The 24,643-nt window shown below is 31.9% G+C and overlaps 4 protein-coding genes across 4 annotated transcripts; 2 read left to right on the forward strand and 2 right to left on the reverse strand.

The window, feature by feature from the left end:
• The first annotated feature begins 89 nt into the window (after positions 1-89).
• LOC145195189 (YY1-associated factor 2-like) lies at positions 90-2,174 on the forward strand. The gene is made up of 4 exons (XM_080072998.2): positions 90-210; positions 298-424; positions 709-831; positions 928-2,174. Exons 2-4 carry the CDS (start codon positions 324-326, stop codon positions 1,142-1,144), a joined length of 441 nt encoding a protein of 146 aa, XP_079929124.2. The 5' UTR covers positions 90-210; positions 298-323; the 3' UTR covers positions 1,145-2,174.
• Positions 2,175-4,417: 2,243 nt separating this feature from the next.
• On the reverse strand, positions 4,418-6,512 carry LOC149885317 (uncharacterized). The gene has a single exon (XM_090096364.1). The coding sequence runs from the start codon at positions 6,415-6,417 to the stop codon at positions 4,636-4,638; it is 1,782 nt and encodes a 593-aa protein (XP_089952490.1). The 5' UTR covers positions 6,418-6,512; the 3' UTR covers positions 4,418-4,635.
• Positions 6,513-15,802: 9,290 nt separating this feature from the next.
• Positions 15,803-18,438, reverse strand: LOC149885318 (uncharacterized). Its single transcript, XM_090096140.1, has one exon. The coding sequence runs from the start codon at positions 18,262-18,264 to the stop codon at positions 15,943-15,945; it is 2,322 nt and encodes a 773-aa protein (XP_089952266.1). The 5' UTR covers positions 18,265-18,438; the 3' UTR covers positions 15,803-15,942.
• A 122-nt stretch (positions 18,439-18,560) lies between these two features.
• Positions 18,561-20,268, forward strand: LOC149885319 (uncharacterized). The gene has a single exon (XM_090096141.1). It carries the CDS (start codon positions 19,547-19,549, stop codon positions 20,240-20,242), a length of 696 nt encoding a protein of 231 aa, XP_089952267.1. The 5' UTR covers positions 18,561-19,546; the 3' UTR covers positions 20,243-20,268.
• The last annotated feature ends 4,375 nt before the right edge of the window (positions 20,269-24,643 follow it).

Here is a 24,643-nt window from a genome sequence, read left to right on the forward strand (position 1 = left end):
AATTCAGATAATAACCAGACCAAAGAGAGGTTTTTTGTTATTTGACTTCCTACTATTGGCAGTGAAAAAAATATTTATAATTCATTTAGCAAAAATATATTTGAAGAATCTTTTTAGAGCTACTTAAACAGAAAACTAAAAATAGTATGAGGCAAGGAATCTTCAGCTGTTTTAAGTACTTCATGTGTTATTGAAACCCTGTTTTAGAAGGTTTATTACAATTACGTTTATTACAATTACATTAAAAACTAACATTTATAACAACTATAAAGTTTGTTGTGTTCTTAATACCTTTAGATTAAAAATATTGTTTATTTTATCTAATGGATGAACGATCATGGAGCTGCTCTGTTTGCACTTACTCAAATGCTAGTGAGGCTTTCAAGTGCAAAATATGTGATACGAGAAAAGGTACTTCTACAAGGTTAGAGGGTTGTATTTCACAATGCTTTTTATTTTTCGCTATTTCCCTTTAAAAAAAAAATTTCTCTTCAACCACTTCAAACTTTTATTGAAACAATTACATTTACTATTACACATTGGCTATTATTTTACATTAATTAATACTTAAAAACCCTTACTAAAATCAAATTAAAATTATTGTAATATGTTTGAATAAAGATTTTTCTCTCTTTTTAGTGGTAGTGTGACTTACTCGAGTGTTAGTTAACGCTCATATTTGTATTTAAAGTTGTTTGTTTGTTATAGAAAACCTCGCGTGACTGCAAATATTGTTGCTCAACAGATCGCATCTTCATTTCCTCTGCTTCCTGATTTTTCTTCGTCAAAATACCAAAAAGCGAGCTCAAGTTCACGTAAAAATAGAAATAGGTTAGTATACTTGCAGAAAGTAAGATATTTACTTTATCATTAAGTAAACTTGTTTTCAGCTTTTTTGCGTATTTTTTTTTTTTGTTTGTTCCTTAGTTCATCAGCAAGTCCTTACCTCAAATACGTAGATCATCGTAGCCGAGTCGATGTTAAAGTGACCGTTGGTGAAGTGACCGTTGTTATCTCGGACTACAAACTTCTTCCCAAAAACGAAGAAGTTAAAACAGCTGGAGCTGATGAGTCTCCTGAAAAGGTCTCCACTGATGTAGGAACTACTTCAATAGATTCACTACCTAATAATGAATCTACTTAAATTGAAGGAATAAATTGAAGGAATAAAAGGTTTGCAAGTAAATATTATGTGAGCATACTAAATATTATAATGTGAGGATCAAAGGAGGATCAAAGAGCAAAAGAAGTATCCTCAAATCTTTTAGATATCTTTTCGGTGACACTTTAAATATTTAAAATGATATTTCAAATCTCTTTATAAGTTTTTTAAACCTCAGCAATTTTGTATTCTAAATAACTAGTCAGAAGAACATTAAAGAGTAGTGGAGAGGGGGGGGTACATTAGGACACTTTTTTAAAAAGATATTTCAGATTTCGTTGTTTGACAAAAAATGCCCCCTCTCCCTTACTTTTGTTTTCAAAAACATGCTGAATTGTTATCTAGATGAGGTATTGTTTACACTACACCCTTTTTAGGTAATAAACTAATACGGTAGTACTATTCCATTGTTTTCTACCCTTAATCTGAATTGATTATAGAGATTAAATATCCATTGAAAATTTAAACTGGATGATCTTAATTGATTAAAATCTAAATCAAAAATTGAAAAAAACTTGCATTTATATTTATTCAGATGTCAAGAGAGTTTTTCGTAATCTTAAGATTCGTCGTGAAAAAAATCTTTCGTCTAAACCTTGACAGCGTTACAAAAGTTTTTTTCCGTTAAAGCGTTTTTTATTTTTGGATCGTAACTTTTTTTTTTTTCAGAATAATTTAATGTTAGAATTGAATTAAAATATTATTTTAAAAAAGCAAGTTGAGCTACTTCAATATGAGTAGCCTTCAAGTTATATTTGTTTTGGCGACATGCTGTTTCATTGGCTTACATTAGTAACGTAAGAAGTATGTGTTAGATATAAGAGTTAAAGATATTTTTGCAAAAAACTGTAATTTTTCTGATGGTTTGTATTGCGTTTATTTACTTAACCCCTGTTTTTATCCTTGGATTTCGTGTTCACATAAAATTTTTCATTTTGGAACGAAAATGGAAGTTTGTTTTTCTGTTTTCGACGAACAACAACGAATAAATTACAATCTTTTAAAATAAAAATTATAATAATAAATTGAATAATAATAAATTAAAAATAATAAAAATTGAATTTACAATAAATTTATTTATTTAAACATAAAAAGTCCAACATTTTCATTTCCAAAATGTAAATGCTGATCAAAAAATGTTTACCAGTAAATTCAAGTTTTACTTCTGTGTTCGAATCTTATATCCATTTCGAAGCGCGGGAAATGATGAAAACTGAAAATTAATTCAAAAATTGGCTGTAAAAATCTGGAAAAAAATTTTTTTAATAGAATAAAATGGGGTCAAATAAAAAAGTTAAGAATTTTAATTGATTTTTTTTTAAGGGAAAAAGGTTTTAATTTTTTTTTTTTAAAAGTTGTAGAGAAGTTTGAGCTGTATTTAAATATATACAAATCAAGTAAAAAAAAATTTAGTTTTTTAAGAAACTTTATTTAATTGAAACAAAAAGTTATTTGATTCTACCTTCACATTCGAGGAGAATGAAATACGCAAATCTATGTGTGATTAAAACAACACTTAACTAAAAAAAAACAAAAAGCAACCAATAATAACAATTAAAAAACAACCAATAATAGCAATTAAGAAACAACCTTATAAAAAAAACTTTATTTTTGTGATGTTTAGTCGCAGAGAGCTACTAGAGGTTGAGCTGAATAGTCACTTGTGCGGCACTTTTTGGTGCAATAAAACTCAGCGCTTTTTACATATCGCTTTGGTATGCATGTTTGACAAAGCCAAACCTTGCATTTTGAATTTTCACACTGATACCATTCCATGCATTGACTTGTTGAAGCTTCGCCTAAAACATTAAGGCACTTTTTACACTTGACTTGGTTTGCAGGTGTTATTGTTGTTGGAGTTGCTGTTGTTGCTTGATCTGCTTGATTTGCTACTCGTCATTAAAGCTTAGCTTACGCTGTTTTTTAGCTTGCTTTGCTGGTTTTTTGCTCTCAGCATCTTTCAATCTTTTGAGTATTTAAGGTTTACTGAGACACTCCCCATCGAACCTTGGTACATCTACATTTTTTCGTTTTTTTGTGTCAACGTATTGGATGCGAAACTTTTGTTGCAAAGCTGCTGCAAGCGATTGGGCCGATTGCAATTGTTTTTCAACCTCTTTTTAAATTTCCTTTTGAATAGCCGGAGTTACTACACTATTGAAGGTTGTTTGCAGGCGAGTTGGATTTGGAGGTGACTTTGAAGCTAATGCTATGCAATACATGCTGATGCTAGATGTTGTTGATATAGATTCAGTTAGTAGAGGCTGAGATGGTGTAGTTCCTGGTGCTAGTAGTGGTGGTGGCACTGGTTGAGATGATGAAGGCTCAGGTTGAGATGACGGTGTTTCAAACGTATTAGCAATTTTCAATTTTAACTGATCGATTCTACTGGTGTCGAGTGGAAACAAGCCAGTATTCTGAAATCCACTAACTATTTGGGTGTGTGTAAAAACTTCACCAGAGCTAAAAAGTTTTGCTTGCAGTTGGCTAAAACATTCTTTTGATAAGTTGCTGAACTTTGTCTCTGCATAAAACTGTTGAAGTAATTTGCGCCAAACTCTTTTGGCATGACAATAAACACCGACATCTAGTGGCTGCAGAATGTGTGACGAATGAGCTGGTAAGCAAGTTAACAAGATATTGTTTTTGATACAAATAAGTACGACCCGATAGGTGACATGTGTCACATGTCCATCTAAGTTTAAAATATGAATGCCTATAATTAGATAACCATAATTAGATTTATTTAATTAAGTAATTAATTGATTAAAGTAAAGATTAAACTAATTACCTGGGATTTTTTTAATGGCAGAAACATATACGCCAGTGAGCCAATTCACAAATTGCTTATCTTTCATCCATCCGGATGGAGATATGGCGTAAAACCCATCGTCTGGACCACTTAAGGTATAAGACCCCTCAAAAATTTTTAAATTAAAATAACTCTTTTAACAAAAAACCAACTATATTCTGAGAAAGAACTAGGTAACAACATTTAAAAAAATAAAAAATAATTTTATTAGTTGTCATGGTTACCAATTAAAATAGTCAACATTCAAAAATGTTTGTGCCACCCCGGCCATAATATCTCAGTAACTGAAAGCATTTAGGGTATGAAATTTTGGCAAAAGGTTAACAACATGTTGATCTACAAACTGAACTAAAACTATTTTAAAAAAATAAATATTTGAGTTACACTGAAATTTTTAAAATGGTGCATTAAAAAAAACAAAATTTTTTAAGATCAAGCTAGTATAAATAAAGAAATTTTTAAAATATTGCAAAACTTTTAGTTCCAATTGTAAAACTAGATGCAATAAACATTTGCTGAAAGTTTCATGCAAATTGAACATACCGTTAATGAAATAGGATGGCCGGGAGGTCAAAAATTTACATATTGAGAAAAACGCATTTAAATATAACATTCATAATTGTACCAAAAATTTTCAATGAAAATGCCAGTTTAAAAACAGTTACTTATAAGAACATGAACCAGGATCATATAGTCTACTTTCTTGGTCATTATCTGCATCTTCTTTTTTTTTTTTGCATCCACGAATTACTTTTCGTTGCTTTTTTGATGCTGTCCGATTTTGATACTCTGCAAAAATTAGACGCTTTTTGTTCATGATTGAACAACCTTGAAGAGTATATATTCCTGGAATCATATTCAACTTTTCAAATAAAAGAACACTTGCTTTTCTTCCAATATTAAAATTTGAAACAGCGTCGTAAACTCCAAACTCCAACTGTGTTAAAGAAACATACTTTGTTTTGGGTATGCGCTGCCATATCATCCCATTAAAACTTTCATTTTGGTTTTGGGTCTTACCATGAAGGCATTTTTTTAAAAGTTCTTCTTGAGATAGATCGATATAAATAGGTTTTAAATGACTGACAATTGAGATTGGAAGGCCTGTGCCTGGTTTGTAGGTAGAGGTTTTATTAGCTTTGTCCTGTTTATAACGACACCAGCTATTAATACCATCAGGGCAATGATCATGCCAATTATTTTCAGCTGATGAAGATACATGAAACAATGTTGCAAGTATGGCCTTTTTCATACCTTCTAAATCATTTACATTTTGCCTAACAGCAATTCCATAGTAATTTTGCAGACGGTTAATTGTAGCATTTGTTAATTTTCCTTCCCCTCCAAGTCCTTTAATAGTTTTTTTCAACTTTCTCAATCTACTACCAACACGTTTTTGTACGTGTCCAACACACTCCAACTTACACACTGTAATACCAGGATAAGTATCCTTAACATAAGAAAAGCTTTTACAATCACCATCCCCATAATACTCTACATATCTTAGTCTATTTTGTGAGATCGAACGACTAAATATTCTTTGTGCACCAATCACTTCCATACCAGGAGCAGAGCCACGATAATTTAATTTACATACATGTGATGATTTCCATGTTTCAAATGCAGTAGGATTACTTTCTTTTAGTTTAAATTTTAGGCTACATGCTTTGCATGATCGACTCATTGGTTCGCAATCAAGAATTTTACCTGTTTTCATTGATATTGCTGTAACAACTCCATTTAATGAAGAGAATCCACGTCGTTGCAAGCTGCCATCAACTGATACTGCAGTATCAACAATATTTAAAGAAGACTGAGAGATATCTTTGGCAGCATCAATCATTGTTTCTTTTGCAACAACTTTAGCACATTCAGAGACAGTTTTAATTGTTTTGTTGTAATTGTTTTTAGTCATTGGTTTAGGGATGTTCATTAAAGATGTAAATTTTACTAATCCTGAAAAACCTTGACCACATGCACGCATTGAATAAATTATTCTATTATTTACATCAAAAGTTTTTCTTCCAGAGCATTTCTTTGAAGTATAGAATTCAATTTTTTCATCGCAGTTAGAGCACCAAATATATATCATTGAGCTCAATCCCTTTTTCTTAGAAAAACATTCTGAAAGATTTAAACCAGATTGTAGACATTTTTTACAACATAATTGATAAATCACACTAGATAAAATTTCCATGTCAACAATACGATAACCAACAGAACTGTTTTCATTTAGCTGTGGTGTCTCAATTTTTTCAATTTTTTTTGAAGACACAGATAAATTCAACAAAGTGCTAGAAGAAAGATTGTCTTTTTCAGTACTAATAAAGGAAGCTACTGGCAAATTTGAATCATTTAGCAAATTTCTGGTATATCTATTTCCATGAAATCTTCTTGATTTTTTACTTTTAGTACTTTGTTTTACTCTACATGACTTTCCCATTGTTTAGAAAGTTTATTAGATAAAAAGAAATATAATGAAAAAGCTCGCAATTCTCTTTAAAAACTCGTTGCTATGCGTGTTGCTATGCAGACCAAATTTACCCAGGCAAAGGAAACATTGGATATCTCAAGAACTAAATAAAATCTTTAAAAATGGTTTTCAAATTTGTGTTCAGCGATAAATTACATTAAAAAAAAAAAACTTTTTTTTTAAGATTTTTGAGGGGTCTTATACCTTAAGCACCAATTTCTATACAGGAGTTTTTTTGATTTAAAAATAATATATAGAGCAAGACAATTACCAGTAGCATTGATGTAATTTCCCAACAGTATAATGGATTTTTTCATTGTTGCCAACCAATTTCAATGGTCATTTTGCACCACACCGGCAAACTATATGTTGCTTGCCTTGATCACCAGAAAAACCAATTTCATGAAAATTTCACAAATGAGATGAAGTATTTTCATTGATTCCTGCTTCGTTGAATTATCTTTGCAGTGTGTTGAAATACTTTGCTACTAGTGTGTTGAAATACTTTGTACTTTGGCCACTGCAAGCACAATTTGCTCTTCGGTGTTTGGTTTTTCTTTTTTATTTGAGAGCAAGTTGTTTCGAGGGATATTTTATATTAGAATAGATTTAACACGAATTGATTTAAAATTTATACAAAAAATTCATAGAGATTGATTTGTCACTTGAGATTTAATTAACAAAAGCCGTATTTAACAAGTGAGTAATAAGCGTATTTCATTCAACCCCACATGTCTACGTTTTCGTTTTTATGTCATAACTTTTTTCTCTAAGTAGCAAATTTAATTTTGAAAAAAGATTCTTGACCAGCGTAAAAAGTTCTACCAGTACACATCCTGTAAAAATGATAATTAATACCAACTTCCTGTCCCCTGGAAACCCTTTTAGGAGTAAATAGTATATGGGTACAAGGTTCACCACAAGAAATTTCAAAATCAAAAATGGCCGTCCGAGCGAGATATTCACATTCAAAGTTTTTGATCCATAGTTCTCATTTTCGCAATATAGATATTGTCAAAACTTAACATATGTTTTTGTTTTTTTTCTATATTGAGAAGTTTTTTGTCACTAGTAGAAACAGCAACTGTTTGCAACATTGGCACCACAATCATGTACTTGGCAGAGTGGATATACTAGGGTGTAAGTTTTAACCATATCATGAATTTTAAGCCAAAACATGAAACAGACAAATAAAGGTAACAAACGGAATTTTATTCTGGTCAATTCGTTTCAGCATGTATGAAGAACAAATTCTGGTGCTACGATTTCTGTCATTCCACATACACTACCGACAATTAATTTGAGACCAGTGATAATAAAACAGTAATTCTATTAAAAATCAATGAAATCTATCAGTTATATTTTCGTTTATGTTTTTTTCGATCTTAGTGAATGAAGAAACTGTCGTGAATAAAGTCTTTAAGATGTAATTAGCGTGTGCGAAGGTGTTAATGTTTTGTAGGTGCTAATGAGCGAAGGTGTTAATGTTTATTGTTGCTAATGTATGTAGGTGTTAATGTATGTAGTTGCTATTGCATTAAATGTGTGAAAATGACGCAATTGCAAAAATGTATAAAAAGAGAGTGTATTTTGTAAAATGCATTCAGATGTAAAAAATATTATCAAGTTCAAAAAGTGACTCTTTAGTGTCTCAGGGAAAGTCTAAATAATTCCCCACACTATTTGGTGGCGACTACTGCCAGGACGAACGAAACCTACGAGCTAGCGTAGAATGGACAAAGAACGAACTTACCAGAGAGAAATCAACATGATAAGAATAAACATTAAAAGCATAGAACGCAACACGACAAAATGGCGACAAATCAAGCATAATTTTGGCGCTAGACCAATTAACAAATTTATTGGGAAGATTTGAAATGGCAAAGGATGAGCTGACCAGAAAAATGCTTGACGACGGCGAAAACATCGATTCGGTAGAAGAATGGCTTTCGAAACCAGTAACGGAAGTAGAAGCAGCGATTGAAATTAAAAACAAAATGGTAGATAAATTGGATTCGATAAACAAAAAAGAATGCATTAGAAAATTCGATTATGAAAAACAAATCATGGAACAGAAGTTAATGATTCAAGAGGAAGCAGAACAAGCCTCATTGAGAAAACTGCAAAGCGGAGAAGAATGGTATCTAAAGAAACTAAAAATGAAAGAAACATTGCGTAAATCACTTGGAAACGAAAACGAAGCTACTCAACAATCCGTCAAGCTTCAAAAGTACACAATCACAAAATTTAATGGCGATTATAAAGACTGGCTGCGATTTTGGAATCAATTCACGGTAGAAGTCGTCAACTCAAACATATCAAACATCAGCAAATTCAACTACTTACTGGAACTCGTCGAAGGAAAGTCCAGAGAGTACATACTTGGTTTACCACATTCGTTGGAGGGATACGATGAAGCTAAACGCATACTACAAGTCACTTCCGAAAGTTTTCGACATTTAAATGAAGAAGGCACTGTTATTATTTCCTCATCGAGGCTTCGACCGTTATGCAGGTATTGCACAAGTCCACTCATATCGGTTCGGCGTTCATGCATGCGAGTCATTAAAGCTCTACGCATTTTTTTGCTTGTATTATTGTCAGCATCTTTTAATTTTGAGCATGAAATTAATAGCAATGTCGGCTGTAAATAGGTTAGAATCTCGATGACATATTGTTTCAACCGTTGCTTTAATGGGAACTAAAGTTGTAATAATCTCTGATAATATTGTCAGTTCATCATGTGACAGAGCTATAGAATTATCTTGCACTGGGTAAATGTTAATTAATGCTTTTTGTATACAATTTTTTACTTTGTAAAATCGTTTAAGCATTAACAGAAGGCTGCTCCACTGTGTCTTGCAGTCCATTATTAAAGACAGTTGTTTTCCAAATTCAGCCTTAATATATTTTTGTAAGATGTCGTTCTTGGTAGGTGATCGTCTAAATTTTAGCATTAGTTTGCGTACTTTTTTAATGACTGGCCCATAATGAACTTCATTTAGTTCAATTTTAGGTCTTAGATTTTCATGATTGTGGTCAAACAAATCTTCCTCAATGTCCTCATTTTCGGATCAACTACTATCAGAAAATTCATTGTTAAATTCTGGCTGATTTGCATCGAATTCTCTCTTTTTACAAAGAGCATCAATTACATCAAGTTGTATGCCGTGAGCAAAACATAATTGTTGGTTAGCAGGCAGCAACCTGCCAACTTTTTTCACAATACTAGCTCTGTCGGTCATTATAGCCACAAGGTCACTGTATAGATCAAGAAAATGGTCTTTAAGTCTTTTTTCTAATAGTTTTCAAAAGACAAAGAAAATCTCTCTCCCAGACCGAATTCCGTTTTCTTGCGCACTTCAATTTGATGAACTAAACCAACTAAACCTAATCTTATTTTTTTCCTGTACTCTACTACATGATTACGAATTGTGTTTACTGACGCTGGTAGATTTCTGAATTCCATAGCAGTTAGAGCGGCACGTGAGTCTGTTGAAGAACAAATCACATTAAATGAAAGCCCGTCAGACGCCGTTAAACGAGCAAGTGTAGCACAAAGTGTTTTATTTTCCCTTTCATAAATCAAAAAGTATTCTGTTAGTGGTTTAGATTTCTGTTTTGGTGGTTTATTTGGTGTGCATTCTCCGGTAATATTAAGTTGGGTTGCAATTTCGACCTTCACATTTTGCACCGACAACATGTGTGTATGAAGTCCTTTTGTTGAATTTTTTTGCAAATCTTCTTGCAGTTTATCAATTTACACATCGCTATTTGGCCTTTTTCATCCCGTAGAAAATATTTCCAAACAGCTGTGTTACTTTGAATTGTATAATGATACAAAGTCTGTGTATTACACATTGCTTACAAATCTTTTATTTAAATCAGATTGTATTCAATTTTTAAATAGTGCATATGCTAACCAACATGACATAGTGCGAAGATTTTCTCTTTTGTTTTTCTCTAAATCAATCCTTTTCGATATCGTATTTTATTGTACAACGGAAAATTCAATACTTTTTACAATTATATACTAAATAAAAATTATTTTATTAATACGCAAAATCGTTGTTATTTTTATATATTCTTTCATTAAGCTTTGTTTTGTTCGATCTTATAGGAAATCCCGGGATTGATGTTAGACAATCTCGGGATTTCGGGATCATAAAAAAGGCCGGGATCCCGGGATTGCAATCGCTAGTGCGAAGGTGTTAATGTTTTGTAGGTGCTAATGATTGAAGGTGTTAATGTTTATAGGTGCTAATGTATGTAGGTGTTAATGTATGTAGTTGTTATTGCATTAAATGTGTGAAATGACGCAATTGTAAAAATGTATAAAAAGAGAGTGTATTTTGTAAAATGTATTGATTCGCAGTCAAATGTAAAAAATATTATTAAGTTTAAAAAGTGACTCTTTAGTGTCTCAGGGAAAGTTTAAATAATTCCCCACAAAACTACAAATTAGTTCATGAAATATACTTTAGTTAGTTTTCTTCACAAATATTTCTAAACAAATAGAAAACTTAACAAACATTAAAAAGTTAACTTATAAGGTCTTTATTATTTTGCACAAGTTTCAAACTTTGCGTTCATCAAAATAACCACCACGTTTCTTCATTACTGCTTCACATATTCTTGGCATACGAAAGATTAATTTGTTTAAAGTTTCCATGGTTATAGCTTTCCAAGCCTTTTTTGTAGTAACTCCCATAAATGTTCCCAGATTTTACTTGGAATTTCTTCATATACCGGTCTATTTCATCCCAAAGAAGCTCAATGAGATTTAGGTCTGGTGACTGCGCAGGCCAGTCCCTTAAAGTAAAGGTTTTTTCTTGTACTAGTTGATTCAGATAATTTGTACAAAGTTTAGATTTGTGCTTTGGGTCATTACCTTGTATAAAAACAGGCTGGCGTCGAATCACCATTCGATGAGCAGATGGAACGGCATGATTCTTCAAAATTTCTCTGTATTGCTCCTTTTTCATAACTCCACTAACTCTGATCAAATCTTCTACTTTGTGACCTGCAAAACAACCCCATACCATTATTGAACCTCCTCCATGCTTAACAGTAGGCACAATGCACTGCGGAATGTAACGTTCATTCTGGTGCCGGCGTACAAATAACTTCTCCTGTTGCCAAATAATTCAAACTTGAACTCATCGCTCCATACTACTGTTTTCCATTGACTTATTGTCCAGTTGGCATGTTTGCGAGCCCATTTTAGTCGTTTCACCTTGTTTGCTTTCCTTAGAAACGGTTTTTTGGCAGCTACACGCCCTCTAAGTTCAGCTTTCATCAAACGGTTTCTTATTGTTCGGACACAAACAAGTTTTTCAGCAGCTTGATTGCATTCTTTCACTATTTGTGGAGCTGTTAATTTTCTGTTTGACATAGATAATCTCGTAATACGACGCTCACCATGTTCATATATCTTTCTAGGCTGTCCAGGTCGTGGTAAGTCACAATATTGACCAGTTTCCTTGAAACGTTTGATTGTATTGTAAACTCCAGTCTTTGTATTTTCATTCTTTCGGCAATTTTTCTTTCTGAAACACCTTTTTCATTAAGTAAAACAATGCGAGCTCTCTGTTCAAAACTTAATTCTCGAACTTAAAGTTAAATAAAGTAAAGTTAAATCTCGAACTGGAGCCATTTTAGTACGACAAAATAGAAACTAAAAAAAAACAAACAGTTCAAATAATGTAATATTTGTATATTCGTTTGCAAGTCATTATATACTATATTGGATCTACATCAAGTATCTACAAGAAGCTACCAATGAGAAAAATTCTATTTTCAATATCAATTACAAGTCATTAATCAAAATTAAGTAACAGTTAAAAATAATACTTGTATTGTCTTTTATGCTGGAAGAACTCACCACATACACTTTTGTATACTTTTGTACATAAGCAAATTTTTGGGTGCAAAAATGCCCATACCCTATTCTATCCACTTATTTATTGTGCTCTATTTATTTTTTATCCAAAAATAAAGAAGTGCAAATATGATAATCAGATACATTTATTTTTGAAATGTAAATACCGTTTTTAACCACTGGTCTAAAATTAATTGCCGGTAGAGTAAATTCGCATATGTTTACTGTTTAAGTCCACATAAGTCTATAATTGAAAAAGGTCTACCAACCAAGACAGTGGTTCCCTCTTATCGGGTTAATTTAGCTAAATTTATTGCTATAAATCAACGTGAAGAAGGCCAAGACTTTTGATATTTTCATAAGTTTCTGGAACGTAAAGCCTCTATAAAAACTCAAAAGAAATTCACAGGAAGAAAAAATAATGGCAACAGCTGTAATAAATCTTTAGAACCGTTTTTTGAACATTGTGAAGGCTGAGTTTCAGTGCCATGACGATCTCATGGCAGCATACAATCAATCCCATGTGCAATGACAGTCAGCCGTAACCATGATCCTAGGATAGATCAGCACAGCCCTGGTATCAGTAGGGCAGTCTGGAAATTATGCAGACCTTGCTATCGTGATCCAGGCCTACCAAAACGCTCTTGTCAAACGAGATCATCCTAATTCGCGTCTATGTGGTAGTTTCATCATCTCTAGGAATTGGATGACGAGGAGCTTCCATGATCCGATGATTGACTGACTTGAAAGGGTAAAAAAAAACAACTACAAAATAGGGTTTTAGCGGATCAACCGCAAGGGCTCTTAACCTATTTAGAAAATCTTTGTCTCGACTGTTCCATTTTTCTTTTTCTTTTGTTCCTCAGTCTCTGTTCCTCCATTTTCCTCATTTCATTTCAAGAAATCACTGTTCTTTGGGATTCTTTAGTGAAGAAAAAACCGAGGCAATGCATTCCAACTATGCTAATTATCGGCAGCGATTCAAGAGGGACCAAACTCATCCTGATTACAATCTTCAACTTTTGCAATGTGTTGTGGACTTAAACAGTAAACATATGGATTGCCTGGGTGTTGAAAGTAGTCATGTTCAGATACATCTGGCTTATAATGGTAGGCCTAACTTGTTTTTGTGATTCACAGATTATTCAGACAAGTCGGAATTCACTGATCTACCAGAATGGCAGCGTGCTGCGTACAGCGATGCTACAGCTAAGCTGATGCAATATTATTGCCCGGCTATTGCAGTACGCTTCATGTAGCCTGGATAAAGATTTCTACAATCAGTTCGAATGTTCGATCCTCAGCTAGCTAAAACTTTGACCTACAATGCATTCCTTGATGGCAAGAATGAAATTGCTGCCTATAAGCTGGCTGTTAAAGAGGTTGATGACGATGTGAAGCCACTGACATTCTGGTTCTCATCATGTGATCGTTTTCCACATCTCTTTGAGCTTGCTGTTTGTTATTTGTCTGTACCCTAAAATTCGGTAGATGCGGAGCGGAGCGTTAGGCGATATACGCTTGCTAATACACCATAACGTCAAAACTTAAACGACGACAATTTAGCGCTTCACGTGATGATGGCTTTTAATTCAGTAAGCTAAGAGCTAAGTGAATAATTTCTATTTAGAGACTTCAGCAACAAAGTTGAAAAAAAGGTCATAAAATCTTAGTTAAAACACTGTTTTTGTTTATTGAAGTTGTTGCATTATGAATAAAAATGTGGCATTTTGGTGCCGTATTTTTTCCGTGTTTTTTGCGATCTTTATTAAAGTTCGCCTTGTTTTTCGCACTTTTTTCTTTACCGTGTTTTTCCCTATCTAAAACCCACAAAACAAAGCCATAAAGAGCATGAGGTAATTGTAAGCCTGTTAGCATTAAATAGCGCAATTGGTAAAAAAGATCAATACAATGTGCCTTATCAGAGCATGGTTCCCAACTTTGCTCATTGCGCCAACTTCCTATTGGATCTTTATCAGAGGGGCTGAGAGTTCGATGAAAACAATAACCCCGGCATGTGTTAATCATGTAATGGACTTCACCCATAAGAAATGCAACTTTTACATTCATAAGAAATACAACATTTTCCAAAGTGTTCTTCTATATATATATATATATATATATATATATATATATATATATATATATATATATATATATATATATATATATATATATTTATACACGGCCGCCAAGAGGGGGGGAGGGGGTGGACGGGGTAGATTCCCGAGGCCCCGTGTGTGTACAAAAAAATATTTTTAAATAATTTTCAAAAGATTTAATCAGTTTTGACTTTTAAAAGATTGAACTAACTTTTATTTTTAGTTTTCAAAGCCCAGAGCACACTTCTTTTGGTCCTGGGTATGTAATTGCTCATTATAAGGGCCCCTTAAGAAAACTTCCCCGGGGCCCGAAATTTCTCTCGGGTGCTATGTATATATATATACATAAATTTATATATATATATATATATATATATATATATATATATATATATATATATATATATATATATATATATATATATATATATATAGCCAAAACGCTGACAAAATATACATATATAAAGCCAAAATGCTGACAAAAAATTACCATTAGGTAACCAATTCAATAAACTAAATAAAATTTATTCGGCTTGCAAAGCAAAATTTTGCTACACGGATTTTCTTTCCGCCTGAAAATAATTGTTCTTGATCTTTGTAATAATATCTTTGTAATATTTGATATTCTGATCTCAATTGATATTTCTTGACATTTTTTTTTTAATAATCTTTATTACATTGGGCCACCGTCATTTTGATAGCCGATATAAAATACAGCGGGAAGATGTCAGGCCAAAGTGTACTTGCTACTTGGATGTAACTGGTGTTGGTAATGTTCTCTGAAATCTTAAGTTTTTCACATAAACTGCGTTTTCTTTAAACTTCCCTAAATTCTTATCCATATTGTGCTAAAAAACCATATTAAGTAAAGGTCATTCCCGGTTATACAGTTATGTAAACTGTTTTAAATATTTTTCCATACCAGTTGTACGAACCCATGGATTAGAAATATTATCAAAGTTCCACCCCGACTAAACGCAACGCCAGACACGTTTAAATCAGTTGCATAAATGTATTTATCTCTGAAAAGAACAGAAAAGCCCGTTTGGAATCAAAAAGTACAAACTCGGGCTGCGGGATATCAGTTTGACTTGCTGTAATCAATTCGGTTAGTTTTGTAAAAATTAACTGAGTCAGTGCTAAGACCTGCCTAGAAGTAATCAAAAACAAGATTTAGCCATTGACTGCTTCTTTATTTAATATAAATTTGATTTTTCGGTCTAACATTCTTGTTTTTCAAACTTAAGGTTTAATTTATGACAATTAAATTGAAGCGAAGATTTGGTGCTTCAACATTTATCGAAAAAATCTTTTATTTGCTCTCCTCATTCAAACAACTTTATAAGATTATGTGAGAAGATTTGGTGACATCTAAGATTTCTAAAGATTTCTTTCAGCATAAAATTTGCATTTCAAAATAAAGTTTACAAAATCTTCTTAACAAAAATAAACCAGGCAATTAAATTGACAATCTTTTAAATTAAACTGGCATTTTTGAGTTCGGGCTGCACTTTACTCTAATTGAGGCTTTAAGTCATCAAGTTCTTTATCTAAGTTAAAATCATTTATAGATTTGACAAGTTTATCTTTATTAAACTTTCTACCATTTCCGGAACATGGAATGCCACGCTCCCGGCAGTAAGACACTAAAGCCTCCCTTTTGGTTTTCAATTTTTGAGATGATGTCAATTTAGTCCATGCTTGATTGGAAATTGTTAAAATATTTTGTTTTTTAATGTCTTTAATTTGACATTCTAAGGCATTGTACATTGATCGAAATTCTTCTTTCAAATCATCAAGGTTATATAAAATAATTCTAGTATCTGAATACTTTATATTATACTCAGAAACTAAAAAATAAACATCATCAGTGAAGCCAGCAGCAGAAAAGACACAGCGAAAGTATTTCTTTAGACAAAGTTTATTTTTCAGCAACTCTATCCATTCTAAATTTTGTTTACTGGCAGTATTATTTTCTCTGGACAACATAAACATTTTTACTGGGTTTAATGAGTCTAGAGCATGTTTGAAATGTTGAAGATTTTGGGGTTTTTGTTCACACTTTGATTGAATTGCGACTACTGCATTTTCTCTATTCAATGTTGTACAATACCATATATCTGGTCCAGCAGAAAATGATGGAATTAGTATTAAAGCTTCCTTTCCTAACGCTATATCCACTAAAAGCTCTAGTTCTGTCTTTGTTTTCCCATAAAGCAACTCTTTGATTGTTCCGGAACATTTGGCAGTTGTAGGAAATGACAAGTTCGATTCTAATATGACACAACAAAGGGCTCTTTCAACCATAAATCCTTTGCCTGAATAATCATGAGAATTAAGCAAATTTGATAAATTGAGTAACTCACTATATAGAGTTAATAAAGCACCATTTGTATTGCTACAAACATCATTTAGTGCATCAACAAATACCGGATCAGCTAGTCTGAACTTTGTAGAATTTTCCTGGATGACAGCCACTCCTTGGGCAATTATATTTGTTATAATTGCACCCTCTGCTAATTGATACATACCACCACATAAACGCTGGACAGCAAACAGAATATTAATCACATTCTGAGATAATTGATCTTTATTCTTTAGTTTTATAATTTGCGATCTTGCTCTATCATAACAATCCCTTTTTACATTTTCAAATGCTGTCCGAAGCCACAGTTTATCTTTAGAGGGCTCAAAATGCTTAATAGTTTTAAATAACTCTTCCATAAACTCAGCAACATACAGAGGCCTAACAAAATAGGAGCAAATATTTACAATATCTGGATCATCAATAGAAATATTTATATTAAAAAACTCTAAAATCAAATTAAAGACTTCTTCTGCATTAAAGCTATGAAGATTAAAATATTTTTTAATAAGGCCCCGGGAGAATGGTGACTCATCAACTTCAAAATGTTCCCAGGTACGAAACACAGTGGAGCACATAATAAAACCGTAAGGAGCACAAGTTAACTGTAAACTTGTTAGCATGAAACAGCGCAATTGGTAAAAAAGATCAGTACAATGTGCCTTATCAGGGCATGGCTCGCCACTTTGCTCCTTGTACCAACTTCCTACTCGATCTTTATCAGAAGGGCTGATTGTTCGATGAAGACAATAACCCCGGCATAGGTTAATCATGTTATGAACTTCATCCATAAGAAATACAACTTTTCTTGCTCCAGCAAGCTCTTCAATGCCTTTGAAAAGTGTTAAATCTATGTTCTCTTCATCTTTTATTGATTGGAGAAAATTAGAAGCCCAAGCAATTATCCAATCTGTTAAACATTGATCCGGATTTAAAAACATCAGTGCAAAATAAAAACGATCAAGAAAGATGTTTTCATCAAGAACACCTTCCTTAACACAAGCTCTGAACAATGCAATGTGCCCATGAAGAATTGCTGCAACATGTGCCAAGCACTTAAATGTAAAAAGTTCTATATCTAGGAGTGTGGGTTGGTTTATATTATCTAACATCTGTTTTTGTTCTCTTTGTAGCCAAACATTTAACTTAGAGGTTGAAAGCGAACGCCACGGTAGAACAATATACTCCTTGGTCAACATCAAACCCAATTTAGTTTTTCCACAGCCATAGGCTTGAACTATTGCAAAAATGCGTCTTAACTGAATCTCTGTATTCCAACAAACTTCATTAACCTCTGAAATAAAACTGTCTAATTTTTTTGATCCAACTACATTATGGTAAGCCATAAATGAAATTGATTTAAACTGATGGGGAATCGGCCGTTTTACAAAATTATAATTTTTCTCGTTAGTTTCTTCATTAGAACGTTTCAATTCTAAATATATTTTACGTACTTTTTCAATATCCATTGATGAATAAGCATATTATTCCGAAATGTTGCTGATAAGACAGCTTTATAAATACATTCGAAACCATGTGTTGTCTGTATATTTACATTCCGTGGTTTCGTTTCCCTCATTAAAAAATCAAATTAATATTGTAAATAAATGATATACTGTGTGTCCAGAAACGTTCTTTAGGAAAGTTTAAGCTCTCCCTTCCCAATGATATAAAATATAAGTCCGGGGGTCACTACTATAAAACTCATTCCGATCGGAATTAATAAAACCGTAAACCCGAACTATTTTTTCGGATTCGACAAAATTGGCGTGAACCCGATAAACCCAAATTCCCTCTACTATTAGCCTTTTTCAAACCGCGTCAGACCTGGTAACTCATATTTACTTGAGGGGACATTTTTTTCAAGCGCAATATTTGTTTATGTATTGAACTCGTTTTTTTTAGTCTTATTATTTTCTAAATTATGAAGTGGTATTGCAGCTCGTATTTGTGTTTCAACAACTTTAGATCTAATGAGGGAAATCATTTAAAAGTTTATCGATTGCCGAGATGTGAAAATATTCAGAAACTCTACATGAAGCTTTTTAAAACTTCTGGAATGAAATGGCAAAAAGGACATATATGTTCTGCCCATTGGAGTAGGAACACTAGAGATAACACCGACCATTTACCAGATATTATTGTTCCTCCAGATCAGTTGGAAAAGCTTAAAAATAGAGTTATAAATTCAAAAAAAAGCTATATTAACGCAACTTCGACAACAAATAAAGCAAAGAAATTGTTAGTATTTAAAAATGCTGCAAGAAGATATAAAACTGCTTTATCAATAGTCCAAAATATAAACAGTTTTAAAAATAGACGAACCATGGTAGTTCGTACTAAAGAAACTGTTAAAAAAACTAGAGAATGTTCAAAAAATGAGTTGAAAAAATCCTTAAAAACAATCGAATTATTGCAAACTGTTATCAAAGAAAAAAACAATTTCATAACCAAATTTGAAAATAAAATACTTGAGAAAAGTGTAAAAATTCAAGAGTTAGAAGTTGAAGTTATGCATCTCTCTAGTAGCATAGTTAACTGCAGAACAAAACAATTCATCTATGAAAATATTAAATCTAAGAAACAAACATTTCAATATTTATGTGGGGTATCAAAGGAAAGTTTTGATATGCTTTTTGACATCTTATACCATACCCAGATTGTCCAAATACAGGGGAAAAAACTGTTGATAATGAAACACAGTTTTTTAGTGTTCTGACTGTGTGTTGTCATGGACTAGATTTGAAATTTATGTCATTTTTGCTTGAAAAGTCTTATACAACTGTACATAGAATTTTCACTGGTTGGGCAATATTTTGTGCTACCATTTTTAACGAAGTAGATTTAAAAGTTGATGGTAGTTTTCTTCTAAAGAAAATGCCAGATTTATTTGTAAAAACTGGCAATGGATTAACTGATATTGTTATAGATGCCACTGAATTCAAATTTCAGCATGCTTCTAATCTTGATTTGAGTAGTTTAATGTTTTCTCACTACAAAAACACTCATACAGGGAAAGCCCTTATTGGAATAGCCCCTCATGGAATGGGCCTTTTTTTCAGTGACATTTATCCAGGCTCTATTTCAGACTCTGAAATTACAGAGAAGTCAGATATATTATCACTTATACGAGAAGATCACGAAGTGATGTCTGATAAAGGATTTGCAATAACAGAACTATGCTCTTCCAAAGGTTTATACTTAAATCGACCAAAACAAAAAGTAGGGCACCAATTTTCAGAATGTGAAATACAAAAAAACTTTAATATTGCTTCCACTCGTATTCATGTTGAACGTTATATTGAGAGAGTACGTAATTGGAAAATCTTAAACAATGTCTGGCCTTTAAATCAAATGGATTTACTAGGATCAACTTGGCAAATGTTGTGCCATATTACAAATATAACTTTAACTCCTATAGGACTAAAGAATAAGTTATATAATTGATAAAAAATATTTCAAAAAAAAAGAAATACAGTTATATGTAAAAATATATTATGTTTGAATTGTAAAGTCAATATCCTCTTTAAAGTTTAATAAAACAATTGATTTTGTGTATTTCTTGACAATATTTCGAACCGATTTCAGGTTTTCAAAGTTTAGTTCTTTGGCGAGCAATTTTTCTCCGAGCAAGCAAAATTCTTTGTTTTCAAAATAGTTCCATTCTAAACATTTTGAATCTGATAAAATGTCTAATAATATATTAATTAGTAGATTATCTGCCCTTGTTTTAACTTCTAAAAGGAAGCTGCCAGCAGCAAGAGCATCTGGGCTTGCTCCGTAGCGTATTTTTGTAGGGTGTGTAAAGAAACCACATTTAATTGTTTTTGATTGAGAAACTTTTTCAAAATAAGAAATCGCAGTTTTTTCAAACTTAACTTCTCTTTTAATATTTTTAATGGCTAAAAGTTTGTCATCTTCCCTTTTACCAGTTTTTACACAAAATCAATTGTTTTATTAAACTTTAAAGAGGATATTGACTTTACAATTCAAACATAATATATTTTTACATATAACTGTATTTCTTTTTTTTTGAAATATTTTTTATCAATTATATAACTTATTCTTTAGTCCTATAGGAGTTAAAGTTATATTAATAATATACAAAATACAAAATTCAGCATCAGCGCAAAGCATTTGCAATTGGCATTGTATATAATAATGTGGAAATTGATCTAGTGATTGAAGGGGTCCATCACAGTTCTCTGCCCTTGTTTTAACTTCTAAAAGGAAGCCACCAGCAGCAAGAGCATCTTGGCTTGCTCCGTAGCGTATTTTTGTAGGGTGTGTAAAGAAACCACATTTAATTGTTTTTGATTGAGAAACTTTTTCAAAATAAGAAATCGCAGTTTTTTCAAACTTAACTTCTCTTTTAATAGTTTTAATGGCTAAAAGTTTGTCATCTTCCCTTTTACCAGTTTTTACAGTACTCCAGCATTCCATAAATTTATTTTTTCCCTGAAGTCCAAGTAAAAGAGGCAATCGAGTTCCAGTAATTTTAAATCTACGTAACTGATACCACTCTTCAGTATTTTGTGTTACATCTATATAATTGGCTACCTGTGGTTTTGATGAGTGTAAAAGTCTTATGTCTATATAAACTTTTGCTTTTGGGTTAATTAGTAATTGTTTCTTTATACTGTTCTTAATATTTAGTGCATTATTATCTTTTTTAGTATAAGTACACATTATTACTTCAATAGGTAAAATATCTTGTGTCAAAATTTCTTCAGAGATTGCAATACTAATTTGTATATTTGAAGCAGAATTGTTGAAATTTGTTATTATCGTGTTAATTCTCTGTAACTTTATTGTATCGTCAGATAATATTGTTTTATCAAATAAAATTGCTTTAGTATAATCATGATCAGCAAGATAAAAGTTAAATGCTCTCCTAAAGAAGATTTTCTACCACTATCATATTTAGAAAGAACTGAATAAAAATGTTCAGTTACAGGTTTCTCATTTTTGAGCTTTTCTTTTAGTACACGAGATATGTTAGAAACATCACGTTTAAAATATGAAGCGTGAGGGTCAGCAGCCGAACATACAATAGTGCTATTTTTTATTTTTATTTTTGCTGATTTTACTTTAATGTCTTTAAGAGGCACCATAGGAATAGAACCTTTTGCAATTCTTATGTGCCATTTTTGAAGTGTTTGTGTACAAGTAAGCTCGAGTATTTTTTCTTTTGTAGATGTGTAATGTTGTAAAAACAAAAGTAAACATAAAACGTGGCAACATAAACCACTTGAACCAACTGGACAAGGACAATGTGATTTAAATGGCACTCCATTAACGAATAAAATAACAGCAGGTCTGGCATTTTTTTATAAAGTAAAAAAATGCCAGACCTGCTGTTATATGATTTTTTAACCATTGCTTTTACAAAAGTGTTACTCAAATCAGTTTGAAAAACTTTAACATTTACTATTTTTCTGCTTTGAAGCATACGTTCAGCTTTTTCTTCTTGGCCAAATCTTCCCTCGTTTTTATTCAACAAATATTTTTTAAATATCTTTTGGTCTACAAACGGCATTTTAGAGTCTTCTATTTCCCATTTTGCAGAATTTGGTGGTATTATAAAAGGATCTAAACTGCATTCAAATTTGAAATTTCGATCAGCCCTGCTCTTAATTTTGTTAAGCAAATTCGGATATCGATTAAACTTTTTAATTCGATTTAGAAGTACATTCTTTGTGCCTGAAGTTGGCAGTTGCAGTTTTTTTAACCACGTGGTAGCTTCTTCTAATGTGAACTGATCAATTTTACAAGCTTTTTCCATTATAAAAGAAAGTTATTATCAGTTGTTCGATATATGTTGTTTATATAGTTGTTTGAACATAAACTGCGCTTGAAAAAAATGTCCCCTCAAGTAAATATTAGTTACCAGGTCTGACGCGGTTTGAAAAAGACTAATAAACATTTCTTTTCGAATCGTAAAAACTTTCCGACGAAAATATTAGCGGATTCATGAAAAACGAAAAGATATCTTGTTAATCCATTGTTTTTTTTTTACATTTTGTTTTGTTTATATTATGGACAGTTGTGCAAGCTTTCAACTAAATGCCACAATAAAAACAAATTTCAAAAAAGAAATGTAATTAAACCCAATATCCTTATCTTAAATATACATTATGATTATTTCCATTTATGAATCTTTTTGTGCAACTTGCCAGCACAGTCCTATGTTCGTATGCTTAAGGAGTTTTAAGACGTTCTTTATCAATTTGCAAGGCCAGCCAACGAATGCTTCATTAAACGAATTGTTTCACCATTAATTAGTTATAAGTAATTTTTTCACTGCATTTGCCTTTGTGATATGTCTATATTATAAACATAATACAATGGCAATAATTATTTATAAAATTTCCATTAAAAAAAAATGTTTTTTTAAGGTATAACAATGACATGCACACAGAAGCAATTAAACAGTAATTTTAAAGAAGTTACTGTGTCATGTTAAATAATTTTCATAGCACTAAATATAAGTTATCCTTTATTGCAATTATTGCCTGTCTGTTTTGACTATACAAAATACCATTTCCACATTTAGCATATTACATTAAATGTGCTTTTAACATTTTTTATCCAAAGGAACAGAGAAAAGATGCCCAAGCAGTTCAAGTGTCATTGAGTTTGTCACAAAAAATTCTTTTGGCAGACTGGATTAAACAATGCAAAGATGTTTTAATTTGAAGATTTAGTGACAAGTCACAGATGGCTCAAAACAGTGAAGGTTACGAATCTTGAAAAAAACCAGGCATGGGAGGCTATCTATTCTGAAGCAGTTGCAAAAGGACTCCCCATTCCAAACATCTTCTACCTAAGACATGAAATAATTTTTTACATTTCCAAAAGTATTCTAAACCTAGTTTAAAAATTAGATTACCAAATTTTTTTTCACATTAAATGTTAGTTTGGTTTGTCAAAAGCAGGATCCATTTTGACCAGACAAAATGTATTGGTCCTGAATGCAACTTATTATAAGCCCTTAACAGGAAGCCTTCGCCACTTCTACTACACTATAAATAACAATAAATACCTCTAAAAAGCATCAAAAAACATCCTAAAAGTTGTTCTAGCAAACTAAAATTGAACACTTCGATTCCTTTTTATTAAATTATTTTTAGCAGAAAGTAAAGAAATAATGAAGCTTGCTCTGACCAATCGAACAACTTTATTTGTTGTCTCCTGAAAAGTTTAATTCTCTTTTTAATCATGAGAAAGTCAGTGGTTATCATATCCTTGATAATTTTACTTTATAAAAAGTATTGCTTTATTATCCCTGTCTATTTTGACCCTTGGATGCCATTTACACTTTTTGTGAGTTGGCAAATTTGTGTCATTTTACTAAAATAAAAGTTGCCAGGCATCAGTTTTAGTTACCTGACAATATTTTAATATAGCAAAAGTGACCTATTGTCCAACGTGTAAATGGTTCCTAATATAGACTGTGCAAAATACCGCAATTATGCAATATAACATATGATGTAATCAATGTTGTAAAATATTACAATCTTAAAATGTGTTATTTAACTATGTAGGACTTCTGGGACAACATCAAACAAGCGACCACAAGATGACAGATTCTAACAAAAGTAGTATGGGGGAGTAAAAAGCTAATACCCATGGATGAGATTGTTTTTGACATTAGACTCAAATAGTTTAATAGAATGTAGTACAACTATTCTAGAACTAAATTTAGAGTTTTTATAATCAAATTCAGTATGCTCTACTGCAATACAAAAGAAATCTAAATATATGTATTTGTAATTGGCAAAACAGTTTCTTTCATTATTAGTGACACCAACCTTAATAGCCTCTTTTTTTGAAAATAACATTTAA

Source organism: Hydra viridissima, unplaced genomic scaffold (genome assembly GCF_058129835.1).
Source record: "Hydra viridissima isolate aposymbiotic clone 2 unplaced genomic scaffold, HvirCarnegie_v1 scaffold_8, whole genome shotgun sequence".
NCBI classification, from domain to species: domain Eukaryota; kingdom Metazoa; phylum Cnidaria; class Hydrozoa; order Anthoathecata; family Hydridae; genus Hydra; species Hydra viridissima.

Bases quoted from the DNA above. Each gene is read 5' to 3' on its own strand.
- LOC149885318 (XM_090096140.1), bottom strand. From the start codon at position 18,264: ATGGATATTGAAAAAGTACGTAAAATATATTTAGAATTGAAACGTTCT.
- LOC145195189 (XM_080072998.2), top strand. From the start codon at position 324: ATGGATGAACGATCATGGAGCTGCTCTGTTTGCACTTACTCAAATGCT. The intron at 425-708 runs GTTAGAGGGTTG...TGTTTGTTATAG, and splicing joins AGAAAAGGTACTTCTACAAG to AAAACCTCGCGTGACTGCAA. The intron at 832-927 runs GTTAGTATACTT...TTTGTTCCTTAG, and splicing joins TCACGTAAAAATAGAAATAG to TTCATCAGCAAGTCCTTACC.
- LOC149885319 (XM_090096141.1), top strand. From the start codon at position 19,547: ATGTCATTTTTGCTTGAAAAGTCTTATACAACTGTACATAGAATTTTC.
- LOC149885317 (XM_090096364.1), bottom strand. From the start codon at position 6,417: ATGGGAAAGTCATGTAGAGTAAAACAAAGTACTAAAAGTAAAAAATCA.